At 43.9% G+C, this 26558-nt stretch overlaps 1 protein-coding gene across 1 annotated transcript; it reads right to left on the bottom strand.

The window, feature by feature from the left end:
• Positions 1-26558, bottom strand: LOC111955306 (scinderin-like). The gene is given in 17 exon segments (XM_023975503.2): positions 1-635; positions 7693-7752; positions 7843-7881; positions 7884-7910; positions 8133-8255; positions 8587-8764; positions 9024-9194; positions 13693-13783; positions 13888-14009; positions 20109-20324; positions 20485-20573; positions 20701-20833; positions 20912-21004; positions 21200-21349; positions 21971-22132; positions 22804-22958; positions 26279-26558. Coding segments are annotated over 17 exon segments (2172 nt in total). The 5' UTR covers positions 26472-26558; the 3' UTR covers positions 1-465.

A 26558-nucleotide genomic window follows, 5' to 3' on the forward strand; every position in this document is an offset into this window, starting at 1 on the left:
ATCATATATTTTTGGTTTTCATCTCTGTAACGAGAAAAAAACGAAACAACAAACTAAACAACAAAGATGTCCAAGCAGTGCACATCAGACGATGTCCCGTGTGCTCAGTTGGTAGAGCATGGTGCTTGCAACGCCAGGGTTGTGGGTTTGATTCCCACGGGAGACCAGTAAGTAAAAATATAAAAAATGTATACACTTGCAACAGTATGTTGCTCTGGATAAGAGCATCTGCTAAATGACTCAAATGTAAAATAAAATGACACATAGCAGGCCTAAAAGTAAAGCAAAAAATACAAATAAAAGTAAAGTACTTTGCGCTTTCTTGGCCCCAACACTAGTCCATGAATGGCTAGTTAACCCTCATTTCACACTAGTATTTGTAAACCCTTGGCTGAATACAGAGTGAATGTTATACATGTCTAAACTGTGTTATTACATTGTTATAACCGTTGGGATTCATTTATGCTAAATCTGCAGTGTCTTCATGGTCCTGGCCACGGTGTGTGAGTCCCAGCGTGCCGTGTCCCACCCCAGGAACCACCCTGTGAAGGTGGGGGGTTCATGACCCTGCTTCACCATCACTATGGAGGTCCTCTTATCCCGAACCCCCGGATCCGTCTCTATGTATGTCTTGGCTGTAAGGAAGGGAGCACATAGACACTGTCAATGGGATAAACCATAGTGTATTTGAAGTGGGAACACACTCTTTTCTGAGTGTACAAAACAGACAGGAACACCTTCCTAATATTGAGTTGCCCCCCTCTTTGCCCTCAGAACAGCCTCAGTTCGTAGGGGCATGGACTGCACAAGGAGTCAAAAGTGTTCCACAGGGATGCTGGCCCTTGTTGACTCCAATGCTTCCCACAGTTGTATCAAGTTGTCTGGATGTCCTTTGGGTGGTGGACCATTCTTGATACACACAGAAAACTGTTGAGTGTGAAAATCCCAACAGCGTTGCAGTTCTCGACACAAACCAATGTGCCTGCCGCCTACTACTGCTTGCCACTCTGAATGGCACACATACACAATCCATGTCTCAATGCTCATCTACACTGATTGAAGTAGATTTAACAAGTGATATCAATAAGGGATCACAGCTTTCACCTGGATTCACTTGATCAGTCTTTGTCATGGAAAGAGCAGGTGATCCTAATATTTTTTACACTCAGTGTATATTAAAAGGGATATACTGATATATATACACTACCGTTCAAAAGTTTGGGGTCACTTAGAAATATCCTTGCTTTTGAAAGATTTTATTTTTTTTGTCCATTAAAATAACATCAAATTGATCAGAAATACAGTGTAGACATTGTTAATGTTGTAAATGAGTATTGTAGCTGGAAACGGCTGATTTTTAATGGAATATCTACATATGCAAACAGAGGCCCATTATCAGCAACCATCACTCCTGTGTTCCAATGACACGTTGTGTTAACTAATCCAAGTTTATCATTTTAAAAGGCTAATTGATCATTAGAAAACCCTTTTGCAATTATGTTAGCACAGCGGAAAACTGTTGTTCTGATTAAAGAAGCAATAAAACTGGCCTTCTTTAGACTAGTTGATTATTTGGAGTATCAGCATTTGTGGGTTCGATTGCAAGCTCAAAATGGCCAGAAACAAAGAACATTCTTCTGAAACTCGTCAGTCTATTCTTGTTCTGAGAAATTAAGGCTATTCCATGTGAGAAATTGCCAAGAAACTGAAGATCTCGTACAACACTTTGTACTACTCCCTTCACAGAACAGCACAAACTGGCGCTAACCAGAATAGAAAGAGGAGCTGGAGGCCTCGTTGCACAACTGAGCAAGAGGACAATTACATTAGAGTTTGAGAAACAGACGCCTCACAAGTCCTCAACTGGAAGCTTTATTAAGTACCCGCAAAACACCCGTCTCAACATCAACAGTGAAGAGGCAACTCCGGCATGCTGGCCTTCTAGGCAGAGTTCCTCTGGTCAGTGTCTGTGTTCTTTTGCCCATCTTAATCTTTTATTTTTATTGGCCAGTCTGAGATATGGCTTTTTCTTTGCAACTCTGCCTAGAAGGCCAGCATCCCGGAGTCACCTCTTCACTGTTGACGTTGAGAGAAAAAAAAGGACATTTCTAAGTGACCCCAAACTTTTGAACGGTAGTATATATATATGTAAATATAATATATAATATACTATATATATTAAACTACACATTAAACTTACTATACGAAAAATTAACTACCCTATACACACATAATCGTTAGCTGTCTTATCGGCTGCTATCTGAACAAAACCCCACTACACGGAACCTACCGACGGAAACGCACGAGGTATCTACAAACAGACCTCCATCCTATGCTGCTACCGATAGCCATATACCCGGCCAGCTGTCTGGATCGCCACGACCCCAACCAACCTCTACTCACTGGACCCTTATTGATCACTCGATTAAGCATGCCTCTCCTTAATGTAAATATGCCTTGTCCATTGCTGTTCTGGTTAGTGTTTATTGGCTTATTTCACTGTAGAGATTCTAGCCCTGCTCTCTATACCATATCCATCCTCTCAGTCACCACCCACATATGCGATGACATCACCTGGTTTCAATGATGTTTCTAGAGACAAGATCTCTCTCATCATCACTCAATACCTAGGTTACCTCCACTGTATTCACATCCTACCATACCTTGTCTGACATTATTCCTTTAAACTATTTATCGCCCCCAGAAACTTCCTTTTACTCTCTACTCTAGTAGCTCTAGGCGACCATTCTCATAGCTTTTAGCCGTACCCTTATCCTACTCCTCCTCTGTTCCTTTGGTGATGTAGAGGTGAATCCAGCCCTGCAGTACCTGGCTCCACTCCTATCCCCAGGCGCTCTCTTTTGATGACTTCTGTAACCGTAATAGCCTTGGCTTCATGCATGTTAACATTAGAAGCCTCCTCCCTAAGTTGTTTTGTTCACTGCTTTAGCACACTCTGCCAACCCGGATGTCTTGCCGTGTCTGAATCCTGGCTTAGAAAGACCACCAAAATTCAGACATTTTCATCCCAATTACAAGATTTTCAGACAAGATAGAACGGCCAAAGGGGGCTGTTGCAATCTCTGCAAAGACTGCCTGCAGAGTTCTGTTATACTATCCAGGTCTGTTCCAAACAATTTGAACTTCTACTTTTAAAAATCCACCTCTCTAAAACACTCCTCACCGTTGCCGCCTGCTATAGACACCCTCTGCCCCAGCTGTGCTCTGGACACTATATGTGAACTGATTGCCCCCATCTATCTTCAGAGCTCGTGCTGCTAGGCGACCTAAATTTGAACATGCTCAACACCCAGCCACCTACAATCTAAGCTTGATGCCCTCAATCTCACCACAATTATCAATGAACCTACCAGGTACCACCCCAATTCCGTAACACGGGTACCCTCAAGATATCATCCTAACAAACTTGCCCTCCAAACACCTCTGCTGTTTTCACCAAGATCTCACGATCACTGCCTCATTGCCTGCATCCGTAATGGTCAGCGGTCAAACGACCTCCACTCATCACTGTCAAACGCCCCTGAAACACTTCAGCGAGCAGGCCTTTCTAATCGACCTGGCCGGGGTATCCTGGAAGGATATTGATCTCATCCCGTCAGTAGAGGATGCCTGGTCATTTTTTTAAAATGCCTTCCTCACCATCTTGAATAAGCATCCCCATTCAAGAAATTTAGAACCAGGAACAGATATAGCCCTTGGTTCTCTCCTACCTGACTGCCCTTAACCAACGAAAAACATCCTATGGCGTTCTGCATTAGCATCGAACAGCCCCCGTGATATCAACTTTCAGGGAAGCCAGAAACCAATATACACAGGCAGTTAGAACAGCCAGGCTAGCTTTTTCAAGCAGAGATTTCGGTTCCGCTGCAGCATCTATTAACGAGATACCAAGTGCTTTGGCGACCGTGTCGCTGTTTGAGGCGGGCGGTCGCGACGGGACTTGCCCTTGGGGTAAATGTCCTTATTGTTGTGAATGCAGCCCGTGTTCGGCAGAACTACCTCCTCGTCGTCCCACTTTCTCCACAGCGCGCGGGCCCTGCAAAGTATCAGGAAACACGGGCTGGTCAAAACTCAACACCGCACCGTGTGCTCCTGTTTCTCTCTCGCTTTCGGTTTCTGCCCTCCCAGTGTGGGCGCGTGTTTCTTGCCTCTGCTCTGGGGGGATCATGACACACCTGACACAGTACCACGCACTCATCGCACATTTTGAATTTTAATGGCATTTGGTCCATCAATCGCGCGGCCGCGATTTGCTTTTCCTCCCACGGTGTTTGTTACTCCCTCCCCCATCCATCCTATGTTGCCTCATTTGTCGCGCCGCCCGCCTTGGTCGCGCCGTTTTTTGTGCGGAAACTTCTGCCCTGACCACACGTCACTGGCCCCCTCTTGCTAACTCGGGTCCCAGGCCTTCCTAGTTTCTCTTTGTTCTCCCAAATACCGGGGTCGAGCTGGAGCATGGAGCGCAATAATTCGGACCCTCACCACACAACGCCCGCGGCTTATGGATAAGTCCACACACATTCTCTACTACCCAACTATCGCTGAAATTGTTTGGACACTCGATGTGCTGTTAGCCTTCGTCTCAACCTCCATCTGTTTTCTCGGGGGTTTGCGCTGAGATGAGTCCCCCAAAGTCTTGAAGTCTATCTTCTGGGGCGGTTATACCGCTCCCCTTGCGCAGAATGGGGGGTGAGCATCGCTCTGCTACCCTACACCTGTCTTACATCTCTCTCTGACATATCGTATCTCTCTAGCTGCCCGTCTGTCTGTCTCTTTCCTAGCCGGGCCTTCGGGAAGCTCCACAATGTCTCAACTGATAATGCATTATTTTTCTGTGCTGATCATGGCTTCGTTCGGTCCCGTGGCTGGAGACTTTCACACCTGTATCACTCTTTTTCTCCCGGCTATTCTATTCCTGTTATTTCAGGGTAGGCGGGCCGTCCAGTTTTTTTGTGGTGAGACTCTGTCACTCCGATTCGGCGCTCGCTTGCCTTTGGTCAATTAAACGTACTTTATTTCGGCGCGCGTACTCCGGGGCCTCGGGTGGGCGCGCCGGGAAGACCGAGTTTTTACTGGTGGGGCGCCTTGTTTTTGCTGTTGTCTCCGCCGCCTCTCGCCCCGGGCGGCTCGGTTTGCCATTGTTTCTTCTGTCTACTTGACCTGGTGCGGGGTCCCTTTTGTCTCGTTCTTTTTTCTTGGGGGGGGGGGTCCCCCGGGGGGGGGATAATGAGGCACGTGTCATGGTTCGCCCATTTGTTTTGGCCCTGGGGGCTCAGGGCCTGTTTTTTTTCGATGCTCTGGTCGACATTTTTCTGAAACCACCTAGTATTCCTCATCTGGGCAGAGCGTTCGGGACATGGTCCTGGTTTTTTTTCTTAAGGTATGGGCCCCTTGCTGCCCTGCCTTTGGTTCCTCCACTCCTTACTCCGCCCCTTCGAGACTTCGCACATTTGCTCGAGAGATAGGGGTCTTGCTTTGGTGCGCGTCTTCTTCGCTGGGTTTCCCTCCCTTTCTGACTCTGTGTGTGTTTGCTCCTCTCTTGTCTGGACTTCTGCGCCCTCTTGCGCACGTCTCCTCATCCGGTGGTGCGGGCGTTTCTTTTCTTTACTGGGGTGTTTCAACTTCCTGTTCAGCGTGTTCGCGGGGCACGTCTCTTTTCCTGTCTTCTGATCCATTCCATCTTGTATTTTTCCCTTTCGCTTTCCTTGTCCCGTTTTTCCGCCGCTGTTTTTTTCACGGGAGAGGCTTCGGTCGCTAGTCTTCGTTCGATTCTCATCGGCTTTATCGCAGAGCTGACACATTGCTGTAGAGCTCTGGCTCGCGCTCTCTTATTTTTGGACACTGTTTTTCGTTGTGAGAACCTCGGACGCTTTCGCAGCCCCCCGCGCCACTCTCCCAGCAGTTTCTACATATTGGTTCTGGAACTCTTTCACACGAGCTGCGTGCCTCTCCAGGCTTCGCTTTTTACAATATACTGCAGTGAGCATACATATTTCGTCTACCTCGCTCTCTGTTATTCACATACTTCTCCGGACTCACGCCTTGAGGAGGAGATACTGGCTTGCTTCCTCCTCCCTTCCTGCACAGCCAATCTTCACTCACTCACCGTCGTTTGTTCCCTCCCGTCTGGTGCTTTATACATGGGACAACCTACTATCGCATATCACTCTTCCCCCTTTGGTGTCTGCTTATACGCACTTCTGGGAAACTCCCGCTCGCTTCACAGACACATCAACAACTTCCCCTCCCATTCAGACAGTTCATGATAATTCTACAGAGATCGTTGCGTCCTTATGCGGCAAGAAACCATCCGCTTTGATCTCCTCATACTTGTGGTCGCCCGCCATCTTTTGTCGCCGCCGCTATCCTAGTCGGGGTAGCTTTACACCTTGTGTAAATCCGGCGGGGACCATCCTACTAGCCGATCGCTGCTCCTCGCGCCCCGTGACGCGGGCACTGGCACTCGCTTCGCAGACCACAAAATTACGCCTCCAGAAACCCACTCAATAATTGGAGTGCAGTCTATTTTTGCACATCCGGGGTTGGCTCTATCGCCTTCGGTGTGTTTAGTGCTCGAGCCGAGTAGGCGCGCATTATCTAGTCTCCACCACTGCGGCCGAACCTTTTTGTACCTCTGCGGTCTGCCCGTCTTCGCCTATTACCTGCTCCTGCTCAAACCCACGTTCGCAGGTCACCTCACAATGGAGCCTGCTAGGGTAAACAGTTGGGCCCCCCTGATGTTCAGCTTGCCGGTCACATACGCACTACCTGCATCCTCAGGCAGCGACTCACTGGTCATTGTTCCTCTTTAGGTGCTCCGGCCTTTAAGTAGCAAATCTTCCTTTTGACGCCCGTTGGCTTCTCTCTCTCCCTAGGTTCCTGCTGCCGCCCATTGAGGACCCTGCGGATACGAATTTTGGCCGCTTAGCATAAAAATTGCTACACCTGGGAAAACATCCGTCAGGGCTCGTCATATGATTTAATGGCACCCCACTGCTGTTCCCGTTATCAGCTCAGTTGCTACACTCTTTGGGGGCGAGGTGTCCGGTTATCTGCGATCGCGATTCTCTGTGCTCTCTCTACAGACCTTTTGTTTCTGCATCTGGCTTTACGCCAGTGCGTAGGGTGGTTAGGCTTCTCTTAGAATCGATCTGTCGTTTCTTGTTCCGTGGGTTAGTTCGTTTTGTGCAGTTTGACTGGTGGGTTTATTGTCTTTTGTCAATTTTGGCGATTTGCGGCGCTCCTTTTTGTGGCTCCCCCTGTTAGAGTTGTTTTCTGCCACTCGTTGCACCTTTCTCCATCTGGTCAAACCCAACACATTCCAGTGTTTTTTATTTTTTGTTTTTATTTTCCTTGCTGTGTTGTACTCACTTCCGCTCCTCCATGGCCTTTTATTATTTTATTTATTATACATTATTTGTTTGCCTCCACCTCCCTTTATCTCACCTCACTTGCTCAAATTGTAATAGACTTATTTTTTTTTTCCACTATATTTGACTATATGTTGTGTTTACTCCATGTGTAATCTATGTGTTGTTGTATTGTCGAACTGCTTTGCTTTTCTTGGCCAGGTCGCAATTGTAAATGAGAACGTGTTCTCAATTTGCCTACCTGGTTAATATAAGGTTAAATAATAAAAAAATAAAAAATAAGACAAAGACCAAAACTCACCAGATTTTACAGATTCAGTTTTCTCAACTTCTTGGCATCTTTGCCAATTCAGATAAACACCTATCACAAACATTAACATCAATATAATTCAACCTGCATAGAGGAAAATGCTGAACATTTTAATTTGGGGAGAGGGTAACAAGCTCATACCTGACCCAGACGTCCACAGCATCACGTCATCCTCTGCCAGTCCTCCTGACTGAACTCCCCTGGAACTCCTCAATCTGTAGACAGCATCTATAATCTCTATCTATCAGCTATTTGTGTGTGTGTGTGTGTGTGTGTGTGTGTGTGTTGTGTGTGTGTTGTGTGTGTGTGTGTGTGTGTGTGTGTGTGTGTGTGTGTGTGTGTGTGTGTGGTGTGTGTGTGTCGTGTGCGTGCGTGGCGGTGTTGGAAGCGTGCCGTGAGTGTGTGTGTGGGTGAGCATGTGTGTGTGGTACTCACTATGAACCTGCCAGTCTTGTTGGAGCAGGCGAACAGGCGAGGTTGTTGAGTGCGGCTACTCTCCAGTCTCTCTGATGTCTGGTACTCCTTCTTCCCCCCTAACGCTGCCCAGAGGTCCGCTACATCCAAACATAATACATGATTCTGTGCATCTTGAACTTGTGATATACATTTTAGGACTAAAATCCTCCATCTGCCTCAAAACATTCCTTGTCTCAGTGTGCCCCCTGGTGACTCTCCTGAGTACTACATCACACATCATTATCACGGTACCATATCAGGTCCCATATTCATAAAGCTTCTCAGAGCAGTAGTTCTGATCCAATAGCAGGACCCTGTACATATACTCTTACTTATTATGAGTTAAAAGGAAAACTGGTACTGGATTAGTACTCCTCCCCTGAGACGCTTTCTGAATATGGGCCCAGGCCAAGGAATCTGTGTTCTCACCTGGTTCCTGTCCCTCTACGATGCGTTGTGTCTGACACTTCAGCACCTGACTCAGGTACTGGGCTCCCCGCTCCTCGTCCTCGATGGCGCCCTTACCCACCCACAGGTAGCTCTGCCCCGCGGGCATCTTTAGCAGGTAGGCATCGTTAGAGTTCAGGCTGCCAGCCTCCACATCCACCTACCACAACACACAACAGACAAAGCAACTAGGATCTAGTGGCGAGAATAAAAGCTGAGGAAACGCTGACCTCCATCTAGATGACAGGAAACGACAAACGGGCATCATAAATGCCAATGCAAAAAACTGTAATTTAGCATGATCGGTGCATAAACCCTTTTCAGAAAAATGTGTGTAAACTGCATTTATGTGTGTTTACCTTCCATCACTGCCAATGAAACAACCATAGGTGTGTGTCTGTGTGGGAGAACATTCTAACCTCTGCGATGCGTGTGATGGTGCCCAGGTTACGTCGGACCTGGAACAGGCGTGTGGGGGCCGCAGATGCCTGGCCTCCGATGCGTGAGGTACCACTCTTGTACACGATGAGGGGCTTGTCTTTGAACAGACTCAGGAGATGGGCAGGCTCTTTACCTTGGGACACTCTCACCTAGGAAACCACAATAGATTATTAACGCATATGCAATTTGGTACAGGTCATGGATAGCGAAGCCATAGCTGGAGGGCAAGGCAGAGACCTATGCTGTACAGACAGTCATTAGGGGGCACTATAACACATATACAGTGGGAGATTCTCATTTGGCCAAAAAGAACGTTCTCTCCTGGACTCCTCCGTCCTCTCTCCTCCATGACCCAGAAACTGATAAGTGGTCGAGGGGATTGTTAATTCGTTAGTAGGCAAACGAAGGCGTCTGTGCCACTCCTCAATTACCTACTTTGACAGAGGATGCACAAGAGTATCCTCACGGCGTCTAGCACAGTGTTTTACAATATGCCACACCCCTTTGAATCAGCTGTTGTTTTCTTGAAGGAGAAACGCATGCACACATTTAAAAACAATACTCTACTTAATGTTTATCTATAAAATGTCTGCCACAACTATCTTCATTTGTTTAATCACTTTACACATTTATTTTGGGAATCCTCCCCTGTAAACATAATTTTGAGAGTTTGGGACTAAAAGGTTCCATCTGCATTTTTGTCCAAATTCAGCTATTGACATAGTCTTGTTCTGTACAATGTTTACCTACAGAATATACAGTTGAAGTCAGAGGTTTACATACACTTAGGTTGGAGTCATTAGAACTCGTTTTTCAACTGAATTTTTGTCCAAATTCAGCTATTGGCATAGCCTTGTTCTGTTCAATGTTTACCTACAGAATATACAGTTGAAGTCGGAGGTTTACATACACTTAGGTTGGAGTCATTAGAACTCGTTTTTCAACCACTTCACAAACTTCTTGTCAAAAAACTATAGTTTTGGCAAGTCGGTTAGGACATCTACTTTGTGCATGGCACAAGTACTTTTTACAATAATTGTTTACAGACAGATTATTTCACTTATGATTTACTGCATCACAATTCCAGTGGGTCAGAAGTTCACATACACTAAGTTGATTGTGCCTTTAAACAGCTTGGATAATTCCAGAATATGATGTCATGGCTTTAGAAGCTTCTGATAGGCTAATTGACATCATTTGAGTCAATAGGAGGTGTACCTGTGGATGTATTTCAAGCCCTACCTTCAAACTCAGTGCCTCTTTGCTTGACATCATGGGAAAATCAAAAGAAATCAGCCAAGACCTCAAAAAAATAATATTAGACCTCTGCAAGTCTGGTTCATCCTTGGGAGCAATTTCCAAACGCCTGAAGGTACCACGTTCATCTGTACAAACAATAGTATGCAAGTATAAACACCATGGGACCACGCAGCTATCATACCGCTCAGGAAGGAGACGTGTTCTGTCTCCTAGAGTTGAACGTACTTTGGTGTGAAAAGTGCAAATCAAGCCCAGAACAACAGCAAAGGACCTTGTGAAGATGCTGGAGGAAACAGGTACAAAGTATATATATATACACAGTAAAATGGGTCCTATATCGGCATAACCTGAAAGGCCGCTGAGCAAGGAAGAAGCCACTGCTCCAAAACTGCCATAAAAAAGCTAGACTACAGTTTGCAACTGCACATGGGGACAAAGATCGTACTTTTTGGGGAAATGTCCTCTGGTCTGATGAAATTAAATTAGAACTGTTTGGCAATAATGACCATCGTTATGTTTGGAGGAAAAAGGGCAATGCTTGCAAGCCGAAGAACACCATCCCAACCGTGAAGCACTGGGGTGGCAGCATCATGATGTGGGGGTGCTTTGCTGCAGGAGGGACTGCAGGAGGCACTTCACAAAATAGATGGCATCATGAGGTAGGAAAATGATGTGGATATATTGAAGCAACATCTCAAGACATCAGTCAGGAAGTTAAAGCTTGGTCGCAAATGGGTCTTCCAAATGGATAATGACCCCAAGCATACTTGCAAGCAAAGTTGTGGCAAAATGGCTTAAGGACAACGAAGTCAAGGTATTGGAGTGACAATCACAAATCCCTGACCTCAATCCTATAGAAAATTTGTGGGCAGAACTGAAAAAGCGTGTGCGAGCAAGGAGGCCTACAAACCTGATTCAGTTACACCAGCTCTGTCAGGAGGAATGGGCCAAAATTCACCCAACTTATTGTGGAAGGCTACCCAAGTTAAAAAATTTAAAGGCAATGCTACCAAATACTAATTGAGTGTATGTAAACTTCTGATCCACTGGGAATGTGATGAAAGAAATTAAAGCTGAAATAAATCAAAGCTGAAATAAATAATTCTCTCTACTATTATTCTGGCATTTCACATTCTTAAAATAAAGTGGTGATCTTAACTGACCTAAGATGAAATTTTTACTCTGATTAAATATCAGGAATTGTGAAAAACTGAGTTTAAATGTATTTGGCTAAGGTTTATGTAAACTTCAGACTTCAACAGTAGCACTGTAAATTCCCCCAATTCATGTAATTAAGTTTAAAATAATACAAGATAAAAATTGCTGATACCATGCAAACCAAAGAGTGGTTGGAACTTTAAAACTTCTTTGGGATAGGGGGCAGCATTTTCACCTTTGGATGAATTGGTGCCCAAATTGAACGGCCTCCTACTCTGTCCCAGATGATAATATATGCATATTATTATTACTACTGGATAGAAAACACTCTGAAGTTTCTAAAACCGTTTGAATTATGTCTGTGAGTATAACAGAACTCATTTGGCAGGCAAACTTCCAAACAGGAAGTGAAAAATCTGAAATAGGTCGATGGGAAAGTCATCGCCTATTCAAATCTCTGTCATTTATGGATCTGTATGCACTTCATACGCCTTCCACTAGATGTCAACAGTCGGTAGAACATGGAATGAAGCCTATAGTATGATGTGGGGCCAGATGGGAGCTATTGGAGTGACTGGTCTGGCAGATTGCCAGTTCCTGGCCACGCACGCTAGGCATGTGATGTCCATGTTTGCCATGAGTTATATAGACAGGAAGAAATGCTCCGGTTGGGACGTTATTGCATATATATGATAACAACATCCTAAAGATTGATTCTCTACTAATTTTGACTAGTTTATTCGACTAGTAATATAACTTTTTGAAGACTTCATCCGACGTTTGCCTTCAATGCGCCGGTGTTTGGACACGTGTACTACACATGCTAGATAAAGTTGCTAATATGACATAAGTAATGGACTTCGAACAAGGAACTAGGATTCCTGGCATTGTATTCTGATGAAGATATTCAAAGGTAAGGGAATATTTATGATGTAATTTCGTATTTCTGTTGACTCCAACATGGAGGAGTAATGTTTTGTATTTTTGAGTGCCGTCTCAGATTATTGCATGGTGTGCTTTTTACTAAAGTTTTTTTTAAATCTGACACAGCGGTTGCATTAAGAACCAGTGTATCTTTAATTATATGTAAAACATGTATCTTTCATCAAAGTGAGTATTTATGTTAGATGACGGGGCTCTCTAAAATTTCTCCGGATATTTTGGAGCCATTTCTGAACATGGCGCCAATGTAAACCAAGATTTGTGGCTATAAATATGCACATTATCAAACAAAACATAACATTGTGTAACATGATGTCATATGAGTGTCTTCTGTTGAAGATGTTCAAAGGTTAGTGATTAATTTTATCTCTATTTCTGGGTTTTGTGAAAGCTATCTTTGCTGGGAAAAATGTCTGTGTGTTTTTTGGATTTGGTGGTGAGCTAACATAAATATATGTTGTGTTTTCGCTGTAAAACATTTTAAAAATCGGACATGTTGGCTGGATTCACAAGATGTTTATCTTTCATTTGCTGTATTGGACTTGTTAATGTGTGAAAGTTAAATATTTCCCAAAAATATTTTTGAATTTCGCGTGCTGCCTTTTCAGCGGAATGTTGGGGGGGGGGTTCCGCTAGCGGAACGTGTGTCCTAGAAAGGTTAAAACCAATCATCTCAGAATCATCTTTTTTCAGATAGAACCTTACAGTCCTACTCTCTCAATTTGCTTAATGTTGCACGAGTGGTGAAGGAGAGTCTCATTTCATACAAGTGAATTTGTTTCCACGTTTCCTTTCCTCCCCTCCTCTTGATTACCTTTCAACTTTTTCAAAAAATGGAGGGGATGGGGGAGTTAGTAAAACCAATTGAGAATCTCCCAGTGTCTCTCTACAAGCAGCACCCTGTGCTACCTATTGGTCATAAATCATTGAATCAGATTAAGGGATGCCAATTCCACATACAGAGAAAAGATTCCGTCCTGCCCCGAAGGCATGGAAAGTAAACCCTGATACGGTAGTCAAATTAGGGGATTTAATACACAGTAGACTGGAGAGAATGACATCCTCTAGTATCACACTTTACTACTGTGATATAAAAAAAATGAATTTACAAACTTTATACAGTTTTGACACATTTCCACCGAGGCGATCTGCTCCAACCTCTTCAGCCTCAGTGTGTGTGTGGGTGTCTTTCAGAAGGGTTGGGATAAAGAAGAACACACATTTCCATTGGACATTCATGGACATTGGACAATAAGAGATCCTCATCTTAATTTGGGTTAGTCCTACCTGAACTGCGTTCCCTCCCAGAGAGCGATCCAGCTCCACAGTTAGGAAGGCTGAAGCTGTGAGCTCATCCAGAGTGCTGCTAGCCCCCTGCCTGCCACAGGAAGTATAGGGATCAATCCATCCACCCACCCATCCAATCAACCAACCAACCAATCAATCTAATTGAAAATATGAGTACAGGTCTACCAGACTGACCAGGTGTAGATGATCTGTCCTCTCTTATATGTATAGAGGATGATGTAACAGTCTCCTCCATAGAACTGACCATACGTCTTTGGGTCAACTGGGACTCGACCACTGCTCTCCACTCTGAAGATCTGGAACATGAAACATGCATCTGGCAGGTTCGCTGGCCTCTAATATTTTTGTCAGAGAAAATGCCAATTTACGTGGTATTGCTTTGTGCACTGACTTTACTGAACTCTGGAGAAAACGAACATTGTCGCAGGGTGAGTACATCTGACAATGTGCTCTCCCGTCCATTAGACATTTTGTCTGCAGGAACTCGCTCTTTTTTACTCGGTCCACTCATCCAAGTGCCGATGCATTTGTGGCATGATGTGAATGTAACAGTATAACTTTAGACTGTCCCCTCGCCCCGACCCGGGCGCGAACCAGGTACCCTCTGCACACATCAACAACGGTCGCCCACGAAGCATCAGTTACCCATCGCTCCACAAAGGCCGCGGCCCTTGCAGAGCAAGGGGAAACCCTACTTCAAGTCTCAGAGCAAGTGACGTAACCGATTGAAACGCTATTAGCGCGTACCCGCTAACTAGCTAGCCATTTCACATCCGTTACATGAACAGTACGAATTTGTGTCACTACCAAAGTCTAATGGTTTTAAATGACTGTTTTGTATTGTCTGGAAACTCACTTGTAGAATTCGCTTGCAGTAGGTCTCTTAAAAAAAGAGAAGCCGTGCAAGGTTATTAAACAGAGGTGCCTAGTATTCTTCTGTTGTTGATATCAGGTAACGTGCAACCTAACCCTGGCCCTGATATGCAATGTCTCCAACCCCCTCTGATTTTAAATCAAGATCTGGTTTTGGTATTTTTCATTTAAATGTACGCAGCCTGTTGTCAAAAATTGATGGGGTTAGGATTTGGGCTAAATCAACTGATGCTGATGTAATTGTGTTTTCTGAAACCTGGCTCAGCCAGTCTATTTTTGATAAGGATATTTGTATAAGTGGTTACAATGTTTATCGCACTGATCGGGTTAAGAAAGGTGGGGGTGTGGCTATATATGTAAAATCTAAATTCCATGTAAGTGTGGCAAAGTCTGAAACTATTTGTAAACAGTTGGAATTTCTTGCTTTGAATATTGAGGTTTCAAAGGCGCCTCTATAACTGTGATTGGCTGTTATAGACCCCCCTCTGCTCTCTATAACTGTGATTGGCTGTTATAGACCCCCTCTGCTCTCATAACTGTGATTGGCTGTTATAGACCCCCCTCTGCTCTCTATAACTGTGACTGGCTGTTATAGACCCCCTCTGCTCTCTATAACTGTGATTGGCTGTTATAGACCCCCTCTGCTCTCTATAACTGTGATGGCTGTTATAGACCCCCTCTGCTCTCTATAACTGTGATTGGCTGTTATAGACCCCCTCTGCTCTCTATAACTGTGATTGGCTTTATAGACCCCTCTGCTCTCTATAACTGTGATGGCTGTTATAGACCCCCTCTGCTCTCTATAACTGTGATTGGCTGTTATAGACCACCTCTGCTCTCTATAACTGTGATTGGCTGTTATAGACCCCCTCTGCTCTCTATAACTGACTGTGTTATGACCCCCCTGCTCTCTATAACTGTGATTGGCTGTTATAGCCACCTCTGCTCTCTATAACTGTGATTGGCTGTTATAGACCCCTCTCTCTCTATAACTGTGATTGGCTGTTATAGACCACCTCTGCTCTCTATAACTGTGATTGGCTGTTATAGACCCCCCTCTGCTCTCTATAACTGTGATTGTGGTTATAGACCCACCTCTGCTCTCTATAACTGTGATTGGCTGTTATAGACCCCCTCTGCTCTCTATAACTGTGATTGGCTGTTATAGACCCCTCTGCTCTCTATAACTGTGACTGCTGTTATAGACCCCCCTCTGCTCTCTATAACTGTGATTGGCTGTTATAGACCCACCTCTGCTCTCTATAACTGTAGTTGGCTGTTATAGACCCCCTCTGCTCTCTATAACTGTGACTGGCTGTTATAGACCCCCTCTGCTCTCTATAACTGTGATTGGCTGTTATAGACCCACCTCTGCTCTCTAACTGTGATTGGCTGTTATAGACCCCCTCTGCTCTCTATAACTGACTGGCTGTTATAGACCCCCCTCTGCTCTCTATAACTGTGATTGGCTGTATAGACCCACTCTGCTCTCTATAACTGTGATTGGCTGTTATAGACCCCCTCTGCTCTCTTAACTTGATTGGCGTTATAAACCCCCTGCCTCTCTATAACTGTGATTGGCTTATAGACCCCCTCTGCTCTCTATAACTGTGATTGGCTGTTATAGACCCACCTCTGCTCTCTATAACTGTGATTGGCTGTTATAGACCCCCCTCTGCTCTCTATAACTGTGATTGGCTGTTATAGACCCCCCTCTGCTCTCTATAACTGTGACTGGCTGTTATAGACCCCCCTCTCTCTCTATAACTGTGATGGCTTTTATAGACCCACCTCTCTCTCTATAACTGTGATTGGCTGTTATAGACCCCCTCTGCTCTCTATAACTGTGACTGGCTGTTATAGACCCCCTCTGCTCTCTATAACTGTGATTGGCTGTTATAGACCCCCCTCTGTCTCTATAACTGTGACTGGCTGTTATAGACCCCCCTCTGCTCTCTATAACTGTGACTGGCTGTTATAGACCACCTCTGCTCTCTATAACTGTGATGGCTGTTATAGACCCCCCTCTGCTCTCTATAACTGTGACTGGCTGTTATAGACCCCCTCTGCTCTCTATAACTGTGGTTGTGTTATAGACCCACCTCTGCTCTCTATAACTGTGACTGGCTGTTATAGACCCACCTCTGCTCTCTATAACTGTGATTGGCTGTTATAGACCCCCCTTGCTCTCTATAACTGTGACTGGCTGTTATAGACCCCCTTGCTCTCTATAACTGTGATTGGCTGTTATAGACCCCCCTCTGCTCTCTATAACTGTGACTGGCTGTATAGACCCCCTCTGCTCTCTATAACTGTGACTGGCTTTATAGACCCCCTCTGCTCTCTATAACTGTGACTGGCTGTTATAGACCCCCCTCTGCTCTCTATAACTGTGATTGGCTGTTATAGACCCACCTCTGCTCTCTATAACTGTGACTGGCTGTTATAGACCCCCCCTCTGCTCTAACGTGACTGGCTGTTATAGAACCCCCTCTCCTCTCTATAACTGTGATTGGCTTTATAGACCCCCCTCCTCTCTATAACTGTGATTGGCTGTTATAGCCCCCCTCTGCTCCATAACTGTGACTGGCTGTTATAGACCCCCCTCCTCTCTATAACTGTGACTGGCTGTTATAGACCCCCCTCTGCTCTCGTGATGCATTTTCTTCTTTGACACACCTTATGTCTAAACTTCTTTACAGTGAAATGATCTTGATTGGTGATCTCAACTGGTGTTGGTTAAAGCCGGTGTCTGATGATTTACAAATGTTTTGTAATTCTATGAATCTTACCCAGTYGATTAACTCACCCACTCGCCCAAATCTTAAATGCCCAGATAAATCTACCCTGATTGATTTGATATTGACAAATGTTCCACATAAATATTCTGCGGTTGGTATTTTTTGTAACGATTTAAGTGACCATTGTGCTGTTGTTGCTGTTAGAAATACTAAGGTTCCAAAGACAAATCCACATTTTATTCGTAAGAGAAATTTGAAGTGTTTTAATGAGCAGGCTTTCTTTCATGATTTGTTTTATTTTGACTGGAGCAAGACTGAGCTTATCCCTGATGTGGAAACTGCCTGGATATTCTTTCATGATGGTTTTTTCCAAATAGTAAACAAACATGCCCCATTCCGCAGGTTCAGGGTTAAAKGGYGGGATAATCCATGGTTTTCTTCTGAGCTGTCTTGTATTATTCACRACCGTAATCTAGCCTGGGCTAAAGCAAGGAAATCTTGTTCTGATGCTGATTGGCTTATTTTTAGGCAGTTAAGAAACAAGTGTTCTTTTCTTCTCAGGAAGGCCAAGTCTGAATATATTATGTCTGTTACCACTGATAACCTGAATGACCCTAGAAAGTTTTGGAATGCTATTAAGTCTATGTCTGGTAACAGTAATGTTAATGAAYYACCGTCATGTGTTTTGAAGGACTCTGTTGCTATATATGACAAAACTGAAATGCTGAATTRTTTCAATGAGCACTTTGTATCATCTGGTAGGCTGTTTGATTCAGTGTCCTCTGTCTCTGTACAACCCTGTGTGGATGAACCAGTGTCCTCTGTCTCTGTACAACCCTGTGTGGATAAACCAGTGAGAGCTGGTCAAACTTTTAGCTTTTTGCCATTCTCAGTGCAGGTGGTACATAAAGCCCTGAAATCCTTAGATCAAAGAAAGCCTGCAGGTCCTGATCTTTTGGATCCCTGCTTTTTAAATCTGGCAGCTGATTTCATAGCTGAACCACTTACATATCTGTTCAATCTAACCCTGGAATGTAATGAAATTCCAAAGATCTGGAAATCAGCATTTGTCCTACCACTTTTAAAAGGGGGAGATCCAACTCTTTTAAATAATTATAGGCCAATCTCAAAGCTGTCACCCCTGGTGAAAATACTTGAAACCCTTGTAAGTGAACAGCTAAAAGAGTTTTTATTTACTAACTCTATTTTATCAATGTACCAATCGGGCTTCAGGAAGAAGCATAGCACAATTACAGCAGCCATGAAGGTTTTAAATGATATCACTGAAGCCCTTGACAAAAAACAACACTGTGTCTCACTTTTTATTGATCTCTCTAAGGCTTTTGATACAGTTGATCATGCTATACTAAGGCAGAGATTGTTGAGTGTAGGTCTTTCGGAGCATGCAGTTGCATGGTTTGCTAACTATCTGTCTGATAGAACTCAGTGCACTCAATTTGATGGGCTTATGTCTGTTAAATTGTCTGTCCTGAATGGTGTGCCCCAAGGCTCTGTACTTGGTYCTCTCTTATTCACTATTTATATAAATGATTTAGACAAAAATGTCCAAAATGCACAACTTCATTTTTATGCTGATGATACTGTTATTTACTGTTGTGCCTCATCTCTTACAAAAGCTTTCCAGAACTTGCAAACTGCTTTTTATACTGTTCAACATACCTTGTGTCAATTGAAGCTTATCCTCAATACTGACAAAACTAAACTAATGGTGTTTTCTAATGCAAGAAATAGAMCTCTGAACCTTTCACCTATTACTACCTGTCAGGGCAAGGAGATTGAGGTTGTAACCTCATATAAATATATTGGAATTCTAATTGATGACGGCCTCTCTTTTAAATTGCATATTCAACMACTTACAAAAAATTGAAGCTGAAATTGGGTTTTTATTTTAGGAATAAGGCCTGTTTTTCTTTTGAAGCCAGAAGGAGGCTAGTATCAGCTACATTTATGCCTTTACTAGACTATGGGGATATTTTATATATGAATGCTTCCGCTCAGTGTTTGAGATCAATTGACACTCTTTACCATGGCACTTTGAGATTTATTTTAAACTGCAAAACCCATACGCACCACTGCACTTTGTATACCAGGGTTGGCTGGCCTTCTCTAGTCACTCGTAGGCTCAGTCACTGGTATACTTTTATTTACAAAGCCATTTTGGGTTTACTACCTTTTTATTTGGGCATTTTTATTGTTCAGAAATGTGGTGGGTACTCTCTTCGTTCGCTAGACTTTATCCTGCTAACTGTTCCAAATGTCCGAACTGAATTTGGTAAAAGGTCTTTTATGTACTCTGCGCCATCGTCTTGGAACACCTTACAAAATAATATAAAACTGGAAGAACTTGTCCCGATTGGTGTTTTTAAATCACTGATGAAGGATTTTGAGGCTGATTCCCTGACCTGTCAATGTTTTTAATTTGCTGTTTTTGATTTTGTTATACTCTTGTGAATTCAATGGTTTTTACTAGATTACTTGTAGTTTTTCATGTTGTCTGTCTGTAATTTTTTTAATGACTTGGTGCTGCCTATCTTGGCCAGGACGCTCTTGAAAAAGAGATTTTAAATCTCAATGAGCCCTTCCTGGTTAAATAAAGGTTAAATAAAATAAAAAATAAATACTTATTCACTCCTTGTAACACTTGCGTAATGAGGAAGCTTGCCTGATACATGAAGGCCTGTGTTAGTGTCCCGATCTATTGCTTAGACCTTAGCTCAGTGGGCTAACCATGTCTTGTGGTGGTAACACTTGGTCCTGTACCTGAGTGTCCCCTGTGCCGTCATCCACCATGTTATGCTGGGCTGCCATGCTCTGGGACTCATGGAGCTTGGAGGCATCGAACTCCACCTGATGTATCTTAGCGATCCTCTCGGTCACAAAGACCTTCCCGAACCCCTCGCTCTGGTTCTTATCCCTCCACCCCTGGAAGAACTGTTTGAAGATGGGAGTCTCCCCACCCTCTGGAAGTACCTGGATCTGGAGGTAAAGAGTTGTTCCTATGAACGTCAGGGTTGGGGATCAACTCCCCTTCAGTCCCGATCAGTTTAGCAGGACATGAACTGACACGATATTTGAGTCACGAGATCCAAACATAGCAATTATGACTGATGCTAGATGGATGATAACGAGCATGAACCTGTGTGTTAGGTGGGTAGCCCATCTGCTTGATGAAGCCCTCAGCAGTCTTCATGGCAGTCTTCCTCTCGCTGGGGTTGGCGTTACGGCCTTTATGGGTGATGTTGGATGATTCATGCAGAAGAAGAGGTACAAAAAAGGTGGGAGGTATAAAAGGATGAGTGATGAATTTAGATGATTTGTCAAGATAAAGATGTTCAGCAGTTTAAATATGTACCTTTCCAGATGAAGATCATCCTGCTCTTCCCGTGGTCCAGGATGAAGCACTCGTCAGACAGCAGATGGCTCTGAGAGAACGGGTTCTCCTCTGAGACCACGGTCACCTGCATCGCTCCGGACGCATCAGATACCTGGAAGGAACAACAACGAGATGAGTTTGACTGTGTGTGTGTATGTGTGTGTGTGTCTGTGTAAGAGTGTGACCATACCATGTAGAGTTTGGCCATCTTCCTGTTGGAGATATCTGCCACCATATCGTCATTGTCATCACCTTCTGGTAGATTTGGCTTGTTGCCGAGTACCTGTTAGGATTGACAGGTAAAAACACAAAGACAAAAACCACAAAGATAACATTGACAATGGAGATAGCGAAATGATGGCACACAAAAGTAGATTACTTAACTGTCATACAGTTTTGCAGTTAATTTCAATTCAAGAGTGCAAACACTAGACTAGGGAATGAAAGTTAAATGTTGTGTTGAATGAACATCTGTCACCTCAGTTAACTTAGACGGCTCGCTCCCTTCCTCCACGACAACCAGTTTTGCTCGGCCATTCCTCTCGTTGTCACGGATAGCGGCAGCCACCTGTGCTGCCTTCAGGAGCTCAAACTTGTTGCACTCTGAACCGCACCACTGGTAGATAACCTAGAGACAGGTAACAGATATGGTTCAGTTGAAAAGAGGGCTGTTGCACACTTTATGTAGTTCCAGGTGCATAAAGGCTTTATCTTCGAGGGCTAATTAACACAATCTTGTGGCAAGCAGACAACCCCGGTTCAAAACCAGTGGATCACTGTTGTGTGGCAATACATCCTGATTTCTGGCAATATTCAAACAGGAGTGAAGAGAATAGCTTTCGAATTTAATTTGGTAAACATTAGAATACCTTGTATATCAAATGATCTTGATACCCACCTTAAGTCAACATACCATAGGCCTTCATATGTTTTTGATTTAATAAGAACTCAAGCCGAACGGACAATGTTTGTGTTTCAGCAGAATTTGAAGTTTGCTTACAAACTGAAGTCTAGACAATGAGTCAGGTTTCTCAGGAAAGTGACAGTCAAACAAATGAACTGTTGTTACAGGGCCACTGAGGGCACTACCATACGTGCCATGAAAGTCTGGACCTCTTGGCAGAGGCAGTGTTACCACCATATACACTATATCACTGATACATGTTCTATATCTATATGGTAAACTCTCACATAGAGGGAGGCCAGAGTACAATCTACTGATCCAGTAGATCAATCAATGAAAACATACTGCTCCCAGGTCCACGATGAAGCAGTCCCCTCTGTTGAAGCTGGACCAGTTGAGGGTGACCTCGGTTGCCCTGACGACACGGCGACCTTTGATGTGGAATAGTCTCAGAGCTGACAGGTCATTGGTGACCACGTGATGGAACCCAGAGGCCACGCCTCCGGCCTAGAATAGAACAGAATAGAATAGAATAAAATAGAGTAGAATAGAAAAGAGTAGATTAGGATAGAATCGAATACTTTAATGCCCTCAAGAGGGAATTTGTCTTGCTCAGTTTAAAAGCAATTCAAGACGCAGATGTACATGCGTATTATACATCACATACAAAACAAGGTACACAGTTACGTAGTACCCAACACAAACATCCCCGAAACAACATACAAAAGGCAATGTCAGGGCCTATAAGTACCCTATGAGGTTGAACAAGGGTAGCGTGTCAAGTATTTCCTTCTAGCGATTAGGCAATATTACGGAAAACCAAGAAATGTTCAGGACCAAGAAAACAAACAACGTGTGGAACACATAACTGTTTTCCTGTTCCCTCTACACCAAGCTCCTTTTCCATCCCATGAGTCACTGTTGCTGCCCATGGTCAGGGCCAAATAAAACGTTGCAAAAAGTGATTATTTAATAGCACACCTTCAGCATATGATGCCCAGGGTCTGAAATGTAAAATGTGGCAAATGGAATGTTCACTGCTAAAAAATAAGGGTGCGTTCTGGTTCAGTATAACACCATATATTCTCGTAGTAAATAGCAGTAACACAGATAAAGGAATAAATCTAATATTAGTGAAATAAACTGAAATAAAATGCATCAGTAAAACAATACCGTACTTTGTATGTGATTCCTCCCTTGAAGTATCGTGTGAAGGCAGTGGACTCGAACCCCTGCAGTTCTCGGTACTGGACAGGCTTCCCTCCAAGAAAATCATCCAGCTGAACAGTAAAGATGGCCGCCGCCGTGCTCTCATCCTGGCTGCACTCCTTACCTGAGGAGAGAGCATGAGTGGTACAGTACTTAAATACAATATGATAAATGTTCGTATGAAATGAGAGACTATTCAAGTTTAGACAGAGGAACTTTAGCACAACTTCAGCACAAACTGCCTGGTTGATGCTATGCCTCTAATGCTCATAGTATGTTTTATTTTAATACTTTAATGCATTCTCACTCTGCAACAGAGTCTACCAGCTTTGCATGTTGCCATCAACATAGCTCAGGCAGTAGGATGCTCTCTCATCCATTAATATGCAGATGATACAGTATTATACTCAGCTGGCCGGATTTTGTGTTAAACACTCTACAACAAAGCTTTCTCTGCCCTTAACCTTGTTCTGAACACCTCCAAAACAAAGGTCATGTGGTTTGGTAAGAAGAATGCCCCATAGGTGTGATTATTACATCTGAGGGTCTCAAGCTTGATGTAGTCACCTCATACAAGTACTTGGGAGTATGGCTAGACGGTACACTGTCCTTCTCTCAGAACATATCAAAGCTACAGGCTAAGGTTACATCTAGACTTGGTTTCCTTTATCATAATCACTCCTCTTTCATCCCAGCTGCCAAACTAACCCTGATTCAGATGACCATCCTACCCATGCTCGATTACGGAGATGTAATTTATAGATCGCAGTTAAGGGTGCTCTATAGCGGCTAGATGTTCTTTACCATTCGTCCATCAGATTTGCCACCAATGCTCCTTATAGGACACATCACTGCACTCTATACTCCTCTGTAAACTGGTCATCTCTGTATACCTGTCGCAAAACCTACTGGTTGATGCGTATTTATAAAACCCTCTTAGGCCTCACCACCCCCTATCTGAGATATCTACTGCAGCCCTCATACTCCACATTCAACACCCGTTCTGCCAATCACATTCTGTTAAAGATCCCCAAAGCACACACATTCCTGGGTCGCTCATCTTTTCAGTTCGCTGCAGCTAGCGACTGGAACGAGCAACAAACACTTTCTTCGATCAAAGACTCAATCCTGGACACTCTTACTGACAGTTGTATCTGCTTCATATGATGTATTATTATCTCTACCCTCTTGCCCTTTGTGCTGTTGTCTGTGCCCAATAATGTTTGTACCATATTTTGTGCTGCTACTGTACCATGTTGTGCTGCTGCCATGTTGTGTTGCTACCAAGTTGTTGTCATGTGGTGTTGCTACTATACCATGTTGTGTTGTCATGTGTTGCATGTGTTGTCAGGTCTCTCTTTATGTAGTGTTGTGGTGTCTCTCTTGTCGTGATGTGTGTTTTTTCCTGTATTTTTATTTCTAATCCCAGCCCCCGTCCTTGCAGGAGGCCTTTTGCCTTTTGGTAGGCCGTCATTGTAAATAAGAATTTGTTCTTAACTGACTAGTTAAATAAAGGTTAAATACAAAATAAACACCACTACAGAGGTTTAATCCCAGGATCTGGCATCCTGTTAGTGATACCCTGTAGGCTGATGGTAAACAGTCCAAGTCATACCTGCTATTTTGGTGTGACTAACCTACATTAAACATTAGTCTATAGCATTTGGCCATTCTAATTTAATGGGTGACTGAATTGCGGAACTGAGGAAGAAATTAAAGCCCATAGCAGCAAGCAAAATGGGAAGGAAACCTATTGGATGCCCATTAGTGTCTTTACTGGTTAATGATTCATGATGATGATGATGATGGGGGGGGGACGGGGTGGTGTGGGAGGAGAGGAAGGACAACCTAACATCTTAGTGGTGCTATTGATGTTTGTATTCAGATGGGAGTTGGTGAGTGGGGAGAGAGAGAGAAAGAGAGAGAGGAGGAGAGAGATGTGTCAAGGAAGGAAGCTAGTGTTACAGATCAGTAGTCTTGACTTGCATGGTTCCATAGCTCCACCACAACAGCTGTACAACACCATGTTTCTACAATAATCTATCTTAATCTGACAGTACTTTCAGGTAGTGTGTACTCTGAGACAGCTGAACAGAGTAGTTACTCAAAGGTTCATGAAAAGTCTTGATTGTTTTCCAGAGTGGCTATAGTCCTGATAGGAAGGGAAAACATCACCGTCCCATGATGTGTGCAACGATGACTGATATAGTTTACGACCTCTGCCTGGAATGTCCTTATCTCAGAATCTTAACATCTGAGAATTGTCCAGGAAGCGTCAGGATATGGCAACTCGCCTGGCCTTTAACCAGATAATCACTTCCTACTTCAGGCAAACCATTTGTTTTCAGCTGATGACAAGATGGGTTGACTTTCTTCTGTCTACAGTAACAGACAACAGCACTTCGAGACCTCACACAGTTGTGAAATGACAGTGACACTACTATGGGGGACAATAACACATACAGCACATACACTGAGTGTACAAAACATTAGGAACACCTCTTCTTTCCTTGACATAGACTGGCCAGGTGAATCCAGGTGAACGCTATGAACCCGTATTGATGTCACTTGTTAAATCCACTTCAATCAGTGTAGATGAAGGGGAGGAGACAGGTTAAAGAAGGATCTTTAAGCCTTGAGACAATTGAGACATGGATTATGTATGTGTGTCATTCAGAGGGTGAATGGACACGGAATATTAACTGAAACATTTAACTGAAAACCACATAAGAGTGATTATTGTGTCCATTTCTCAACCATCTTTCTCAACATCCTCAGCATCCTATATCTGAACTTGTGGTGTCACCATTCCTTCTTCAATAGAAGCCAAACCATCTCTCTTGTTCTGTCTTCTATGTACAACCTGTTCTTCTCCTATATGAATACATCTACACAGATGTGAATCTATAAATAAGTGAATGTGTACACCGTTAGTACCGTATGCCCTTTGATGCTAAGTTGCTTTATCTTTTGCCAATGTATTTATTAATGTTAATGACAATATTATGATAAAATGATGCCGTTGATTTCAGCCTGTAGATATAAAACTTTAACATTTATGAGGCACTCCCTAAATATGTTCACATTAATCTCCAATGTTTGATAAGCCTCCGTCAGTAAACAAATCATCCAGCATGTGACATCCTGCTGAACAGCCTGAGGAAACACAGACTAAAGCACACATGCATGTGCGCACGCACGCACGCACGCACGCACGCACGCACGCACGCACGCACGCACGCACGCACGCACGCACGCACCACGCAGTCGCCGCACTGTACGCACGGCACGCACACACACACACACACACACACACACCACACACACACACACACACACACACACACACACACACACACACACACACACACACACACACACACACACACACACACACACACACACACAAACGCACTATACACACACATACACACACAAACTCACCCAGCCAGTAGTGCAGGTCGTAGAAGCAGCTCTCCCGCTGTTTGACAGTGTGGAGGACCACATACGCATCTCCAACATAGAAGTTCCCGTGTAGGTTCTCAGGCACAGGGACCAGCTCCATCTTCTCTATCCTCCATATCTGGAGACCGGCTGCCCTGCCTGCCTTGTCAAACTCCCTGTGGTAGAGCACCATGGTTCTTCTGGTTGTCTGAAAGCAGAAGAGGGACGGCTGGATGTGGATCCCAGGTGTGGTGAGAAGAGCGTAGGGTGAGAGAGGAGC

This window comes from Salvelinus sp. IW2-2015, linkage group LG30 (genome assembly GCF_002910315.2).
Source record: "Salvelinus sp. IW2-2015 linkage group LG30, ASM291031v2, whole genome shotgun sequence".
NCBI classification, from domain to species: Eukaryota; Metazoa; Chordata; class Actinopteri; order Salmoniformes; family Salmonidae; genus Salvelinus; species Salvelinus sp. IW2-2015.